Source organism: Triplophysa rosa, linkage group LG2 (assembly GCF_024868665.1).
Source record: "Triplophysa rosa linkage group LG2, Trosa_1v2, whole genome shotgun sequence".
NCBI classification, from domain to species: Eukaryota; Metazoa; Chordata; class Actinopteri; order Cypriniformes; family Nemacheilidae; genus Triplophysa; species Triplophysa rosa.
In genome coordinates, this window is record NC_079891.1 from 13,013,672 (window position 1) to 13,021,880 (window position 8,209).

The window sequence follows — 8,209 nt, forward strand, 5'->3', positions numbered from 1 at the left end:
CTTCTAAAGGTTTTTGCAACAAAATATTAGGTTAGAGGTCCCATCATTTTTGTCCATGACATTTTCATTTGTTTTATTATTTACAATTTTATGTTGAATAAAAAATCGAAAGCAAAGTCTGATTTCTATTAAATATGGAATAGACAATGGTGGGTGCCAATTATTTTTGTCAGTTTCAAGTTATTTAAAAAAAATTTGGAGGGGTACCAACAAATTTGAGCACATCTGTATTTATTTTAATAATTAAATTGCACTTTAATCTCCTGTTTCGAGTCATCAGAATAAAAGTGTGAGTTGTCTTGACAGTTTCTGCCTTTAAAAATCCTGATCTTCACTTTTGAGAGCTATGAAATTTAGGATTAAAAGGTTTTATAAAATATGCCCCAGGTCCACACAAAAATTGTGCTGTACACAGTTCCCTTTCTGTCGGTCTCTCGACATTGTGTCGAGCCGACAGATGGGGTTCGTCCTTGAGAACCAATCGCTTCCGACTTCTTAGAAAAGGCCAATGAAATTGGCGAATTAAATTTGCATGCCGGACTCCGCCCCTGTATATCCGGGTATAAAAGGGAGACGGCATGCCTCATTCATTCACCTTTTGTTCTTCGGAGCCTTCGCTCATGATCAACAGACTTCGCAACAAGATTACTACAAGACTGCCGGTTCTACGACGTGGTGCAGTGGACTGTCCCTTCCTGCGGCGACTTCCCCTGGGCGTCTCGGTGGTTCCAGAGGTGTTCGAAACTTCTAAAAGCAAATTTCTCCAGCGTGGCATGTCCCGCTGTTCTCGTGGGTGCAACACACTCATTGAGGAGGGGGACAGACACGAGGTCTGCTTCCAGTACGCTGGGGCAGCCCTTGTGGATACGTCCTGCCCGCACTGCGGGCGGTTGACAATTCAGACGTTGCGTCACGGGTGGCTGTGTTCCCACGGGACTCAGCCACCACCTCGTCTGCTTCCTGTTCCATGACAGCAGTGGCTACGGCGAGCAGCGAGGGTAATATGAGGATTACTGTGAGCGCTAATCCGTCAGCCACCGGCTCGCGGACCGTTCGCACCTCGTCTCGCTCGTCTGACCGTTCCCCGTGAGACGGTCCCACCGTCTTGTTCCTCAACCACGTATTCGGAAATGGTGCGTGATCATGAGATGTCCGTTGCAGCATTGGAGGGTGACTTACTGGCATCAGACTCTGACAATTCCTCAGAGCTCCCTCCCACAGGGAGGGACCAAGATGTTTAACCAAGACGTTTTCACCTATGGTTAAAGGAGTTCTGAGTGCTCGGTTGTGGTTGGAAGCAACAGACTAGCATAATCTAGCATAGTATGATTGGAATGTAGGCTGGAGCATTGCTTCATCACTGTGATCCAGACACCATAATCAACTCTTTGAAATGCAGAAAGTTTGCTCCACCTCAACACACTTTGAAAAGATACATGAATAAAGAGTTACATAATGATACAATTTAATTGACAAAAATAACTCTGATGCCATCTAAAATTCATCAACTAACCTTATTGTAATTGTGACTAATCCACAAAAGAATTACAAAACTAGGAAACAATAGCTACATTAAAAAAGCATATAGATTACATTAGGTTATGGGAGAATATACAGTATATATTTTGTGCAGGTGTTGCTCATTTTCAGATGTTACTAAACAAACAGAAAACAAAATTAAGAAACGAGATGCTAATTCTTTTGTAGACGCCTGCTTTAAACACTGCTAAACTCATTAGGGACCTTGTTCAGCACAAAAGCATTCATTTTATTTTTACTGTGTATACTGAGGTTCTTTAGTCTGAATTTCAGGAAGCCTTAACTTTCCATCACTTTCAGTCTGACCCCGCTGCACACAATCATCATTGGAAGATGCTTTTGGACTCCCTTTTTCATTCAAACCATCAACCCACACACCCACCTACACAAACACATAAAATCATTTCTAAAGAATGTCTGCTGTGGTTACCGATTAGCTAATGTCTGAATTTACCGCAGTGCACTGTGTGTGTGTTTTTACGTAATCATCAGTAACAATTTGACCACCTCAATGTAAAAATAATCTTAACAAAATACAACATATTTAAAAGATGACAGCAAAATAAAACATTTTCTGACGAATACTCTGTACAGAACATACATACTGTACTTTAATATCACGTTCTTCTGACAAGCCTGTACAGAAAACCATTTCATAGAGAGAACCTGCATAGAAATCGTCTTGGTTATGTATGTAACCTCTGTTCCCTGATGGAGGGAACGAGACATTGTGTCGAACCGGCAGATGAGGTTTGACTTGAGAACCTATCATCTTCTGACTAATTTTGTAAAGGCCAATGAAATTGGCAATTAAATTTGCATGCCGGACTCCGCCCCAGATATCCGGGTATAAAAGGGAGATGGCGTACTGCATTCATTCACCTTTTGTGCTGAGGAGCCTGAGAGCAACTCTTGACTGCTGCAGCGGGCGGCAAGCAATGTGGCATGAAGGACACAATGTCTTGTTCCCTCCATCAGGGAACAGAGGTTACATACGTAACCAAGACGTTCCCTTTCTGTCGGTCTCGACATCGTTGTGTCGAACCGACAGATAGGGTTCCTATTGAAAAGACCACGGCGCTGTGCCGCGTCACAATCACTTCCTGTTTGCTGAGAGCGCGTGGTTTGAGTCGGAGCTCTTTCAAACTTATTCTTAATACATCGTTTATTCTTGTTATATCTTAAGACTTGTGTTTTAAATTGTTATTCTCCGAGGGTAAAACATATCCTTAAATATATCCCATACCAAAAATCGTACTTAAACGCACAGATAATTTATTTTTATCGGATCACTCGCTATTAGCCTCAGGCTGTTAGCATTCCCAGCCTGCCTGCTTACTGCTTAACACACTGTTCTCGTTATTACATCACTAATGGCTAATGTTTCAGGTGTGTTTGTACCTCTGTGTGCAGATGAGGAAACGATCGCACTTCAGTCGGAACTGGAGGCTGTGGAGAAGCAGATCCAGGATCTACTAGAGAAGCAGACACGGCTGCGAGAACGAAAAACGGCGCTGGAAACATCCAGAGCCGACGCTCGCAAATCCGCGGTAAGTTTTCATCGCGATTTTAATACTCCTTCCACTTCTACTCCGCGTGTTTCTCTGCACAGAGCCCAGGCTTCGAGAACACGGTCAGCCCAAATGAACTTCACTCCTGCACCGGCACACCCACGGCGAAAGGCGCGAGCCAGGACTGGAGCGATGACCCAACCGCCGCCACCGGTCTTCGAGATCCCGACCAGGAACCGCTTTGCCGCCCTCTGCGAGACGGAATGCAACGCTGTGGTCATCGGAGACTCAATCGTCCGGAACGTACGCGCTTCCTCCACTAAAGGTAAGGTGCGCACTCATTGTTTTCCTGGCGCCCGTGTTCTTGATGTCTCTGCGCAGGTACCTGCGATCCTGAAGGACGATGCTAACGTCGGAGCTGTCGTGCTGCACGCGGGGGTGAATGACGTCAGGATGAGGCAGTCGGAGATCCTGAAGAGGGACTTCAGGAGTCTGATCGAGACGGTACGCAACGCATCGCCCACGGCGAGGATCATCGTATCAGGGCCGCTTCCTACCTACCGACGAGGGAATGAAAAGTTCAGTAGACTATTTGCTCTAAATAAATGGTTGATGTCATGGTGTATTGAACAGAAGCTGCTCTTTGTTGATAATTTTGATCTGTTCTGGGAGCGACCTAGGCTCTTCCGCCCTGACGGCCTGCACCCCAGCAGCATCGGAGCGGTTCTTCTGTCTGACAACATCTCAAAGACGCTACGCACCGCTTGACTACGTCTCCCAGCGGTAAGTCAAAACTTCAACCATAGTCTGTGTTCCTCCCACTCATCTGTTAGAAATGTTACTGCTTCCAAATGCATAGAGACTGTGTCTGTCCCCCGAATAATACTACAAAATAACAAAATAGCCAAATCTCAGAGAAAAAATCTAATCGTGATTAAACCTGAGGACAATGTAATAAACGACCAAAACAAACTCATAAAGTTCGGCCTACTTAATATTAGATCACTAAATTCAAAAGCAGTTATTGTAAATGAAATGATCACAGACAACAGTTTTGATATACTTTGCCTTACCGAAACCTGGCTTAAACCAAATGATTATTACGGTCTAAATGAGTGTACACCACCAAGCTACTGTTATATGCATGAGCCACGTGCGGTTGGTCGAGGTGGCGGTGTCGCAACAATTTTTAGAGACTTTCTTACTGTAACTCAGAGAACGGAGCATAAATTTAAATCATTTGAAGTGCTTGCGTTGAACATAATTGTTCCAATTGACAGTAAAAAACCATTGCTTTCTTGTACGTTGGCTACAGTGTATAGACCCCCTGGTCCCTACACTGATTTTCTGAAAGAGTTTGCGGACTTCCTATCGGACCTATTGGTTAACGTTGATAAAGTACTAATTGTCGGAGACTTTAATATCCACGTAGATAGTGCTAACGATGCATTAGCAGTGGCGTTTACAGAGCTATTACACTCTTTTGGAGTAACACAACACATCAATGGACCCACTCATCGATTTAATCATACACTAGACTTGATTATATCTCACGGAGCCGATCTAACCAATATAGATATTATACCTCAAAGCGACGATGTCACTGATCACTATCTTATAACATGTACACTGCGCACTGCAGAAATCAGCCGTTTAACTCGTTATCGACAGGGTAGAACAATTACCTCGACTACTAAAGATAGTTTCGCAAAGAGCTTGCCAGATCTGACTCCTTTAATAACCATACCAATAAATATAGAATCGCTCGATGACATGACCAGCAAATTGGGCACTATTTTCTCTAATACATTAGAAGCTGTCGCACCTATGAAGTCAAAAAAGATTAATGAGAAAAACGCAGCACCATGGTACAATAGCACCACTCGCGCCCTTAAAAGAGAAACACGTAAACTGGAGCGCAAATGGAAACAAACCCAATTAGAGGTCTTTAAAATTGCGTGGAAAGAGAGTGCAAACTGTTATAAAAAGGCACTAAAAGCAGCAAAGGCTGAGCACCTCCGTAACCTCATAGAAACTAACAAAAACAATCCAAGGTTTTTATTTAGTACAGTTGCTAAACTAACAAATAAACAGACTTCACCTGACCTGGGTATTCCGCCGCACCTTGGTAGCAATGATTTCATGAATTTTTTTACAGAGAAAATCGAAAACATACGAGACAAAATAGTAAAATCTCAACCTCCAAGTCTGTCCTATAAATTAGTACCAACCATCGCCCCAAAAGAAAGGCTACAGTGTTTTTCACCTATAAAACAGGAAGATTTAATTAAACTTATTGCAACATCTAAACCTACAACTTGCTTATTAGACCCCATACCAACTAAATTATTAAAAGAGTTATTACCCGTTGCAATTGAGCCCATTTATAACATTATCAACTCGTCAATTAATCTAGGCCATGTCCCAGGAGCCTTTAAACTGGCCGTCATTAAGCCTCTTATCAAGAAACCAAACTTAGACCCCAATGAACTAGGAAACTATAGACCGATTTCAAATCTCCCTTACCTGTCTAAAATACTAGAAAAAGTAGTGTCCACTCAGTTGTGCTCTTTCTTACAAAATAATGACATACACGAAAAATTCCAGTCAGGCTTTAGACCGCATCATAGTACTGAAACTGCGCTCGTTAAAATTACAAACGACCTGCTTATAGCATCAGATAAAGGTAACATCTCACTCCTAGTCCTGCTCGACCTTAGTGCTGCGTTCGATACTGTAGACCATAAAATACTTCTAGATCGCTTACACAATTATACCGGTATTCAGGGACAGGCACTACAATGGTTCAGATCTTACTTATCAGACAGACATCAATTTGTCCATTTAAATGGGGAATCATCAAATCTAACGCAAGTAAATTATGGATTACCTCAGGGATCGGTTTTAGGACCCTTGCTATTCTCCATATACATGCTGCCCCTTGGAAACATTATTAGAAAACATGGAATTAGCTTCCACTGTTATGCAGATGATACTCAGCTATATATCTCATCAAGACCAGATGATTCCTTCCAACTATCCAAATTGGCAGAGTGCATCGACGATATAAAGCATTGGATGACTTGTAATTTCCTTCTTTTAAATTCTAATAAAACAGAAATATTACTTATCGGACCAAAGACACGTGAGCAGAATATTTCGGATTATGACCTGCAAATTGAAGGCTGCACTGTTACTCCAACAAATACAGTTAAAGACCTTGGCGTTATATTAGACAGCAACCTGTCATTTAAAAATCACATCTCAAATGTCACAAAAACAGCCTTCTTCCACCTTAGAAATGTTGCCAAATTGCGAAATATTTTATGTGTGGCTGATGCAGAGAAGCTTATTCATGCATTTGTGACCTCAAGACTTGACTACTGTAATGCACTGCTTAGTGGTTGTCCTGCAGCATCAATAAACAAACTACAGTTAGTTCAGAATGCAGCTGCCAGAGTTCTAACCAGGTCCAGAAAATACGATCACATAACCCCAATGTTATCAACCCTTCACTGGTTACCCATTAAGTATCGTATTGACTTTAAAGTTCTTTTAATTACTTATAAAGCCTTAAACGGTTTAGCCCCTACCTACATAACAGAGCTTCTACCACACTACAACCCATCACGCTCTCTAAGATCTCAAAACTCCAGACTTTTGATAACACCTAGAATAACTAAATCCACCAAAGGGGGTAGAGCTTTCTCATACGTAGCACCTAAACTCTGGAATAGCCTCCCCGATACTATTCGAGGGTCAGACACACTCTCCCAATTTAAATCTAGATTAAAGACACATCTTTTCAGCCAAGCATTCACTAATACATAGCTAATGAACAGCAGCTACGCTAATTATTCTCTTTCTGTTTCTGCCCTCGCCTCGGGATGCCCATCCCGAGGTAGGGAGAGATTCCGCCAGGCCCAGATGAACGTCATATGCCCATCCACAACTAGAGATTACGCCAGCTACATCGGAAAATCCCGTGCCATCCTCCTGCGAGAGCCTGCGGACTGACTGACCATCCCAGCTCCATCCAAGGCAATTCCATCACCACCCAAGAAAAAGGCGACCATCTGGCCGGCCCAGCTCAGACAATTCCATCCCCAACCGAGAGCAAAGACGGACTACCTGTCACATAAATGCTAAATTTACAATACTTGGTATTTAATGCTAAACTTACATCACACGACAGCAGTTTGAAGTTATGGCTGCACTCAGTGACTTTGATTGGAGGTAGCTGGGTGGGTGTTGTAGGGAGTGGGGGGGCTTGTTGGTTGTGGTTCGGGGCGTTTCATTTGTTGGGACTGTGTGGGTCTGGTCTGGTTGGTCTTGTTTTGTGGTCGATGTCGGACAACAGAGGAATAAAGTTAATTATGCCATTACTACTTTTCCCTGGTTGTTCCTCTGTTGTCTGTTGTTGATCGCGGAATGAGACCGGGTTGGACCTGCACGGTTTCGGCGGGTGGGGCTTCCTGGGTCGCGGCTCGTGGGCTCTCCCTGTTCTTCGTGGACGTTGCTCGGTGGCTTTGGTCGGGGTCACTGAGTGCAGCCATGACACGTCAGAGGAGATCTGGCCCTCCCGGCTGAGCCTGGTTTCTCCCGAGGTTTTTTTTTCTCCATTATTCAGCATTGGAGTTTGGGTTCCTCGCCACAGCAGAGCAGTGCAGTGTTGGCTTGCTCACCGGGAGACTGCATTTATTTATTTATTTATTCATTTATTTATTAGATATTATTTATTATAATGATCTTGCTTGGTCTATAAACACCATGCACTGTGCTGTGTTTTACCTTTCTGTGTTTTTCTTATTTGCTCCTGTAAAGCTGCTTTGGAACAATGCACATTGTGAAAAGCGCTATATAAATAAAATTGAATTGAATTGAATTGAATCTCTAGCGAAGCAACGCTGACTGGCCTAGGCGTGTCAAACGTGAGCGCTAGCGCAAAATTGTTACCATCCAGTGGAGAGGTAGGGGTCCCAGAGCTTTGGAAAGGTGGGAGCACCTGCCACCGGCCGTCACAGGCGGAGGCCTTGTTTCTCTAACAGCGAGAAGCCGCCCGGCACTGTAAGGGCCACTGGGGAAGCGCTATTTCCTCACTGAGAGTGTGGCACCCATGAGAACAGCGGGACATGCCACGCTGGAGAAATTTGCTCTTT

The 8,209-nt window shown here is 43.5% G+C and overlaps 1 protein-coding gene across 1 annotated transcript; it reads left to right on the forward strand.

Moving 5' to 3' along the window:
- Window positions 1-2,644: 2,644 nt before the first annotated feature.
- Window positions 2,645-7,941, forward strand: LOC130564329 (uncharacterized). Its single transcript, XM_057350299.1, has 2 exons — window positions 2,645-3,833; window positions 6,956-7,941. The coding sequence occupies exon 1, from the start codon at window positions 2,913-2,915 to the stop codon at window positions 3,816-3,818; it is 906 nt and encodes a 301-aa protein (XP_057206282.1). The 5' UTR covers window positions 2,645-2,912; the 3' UTR covers window positions 3,819-3,833; window positions 6,956-7,941.
- Window positions 7,942-8,209: the final 268 nt, after the last annotated feature.

Excerpts from the sequence above, each read along its gene's own strand:
- LOC130564329 (XM_057350299.1), top strand. The coding sequence starts at position 2,913 with ATGGCTAATGTTTCAGGTGTGTTTGTACCTCTGTGTGCAGATGAGGAA.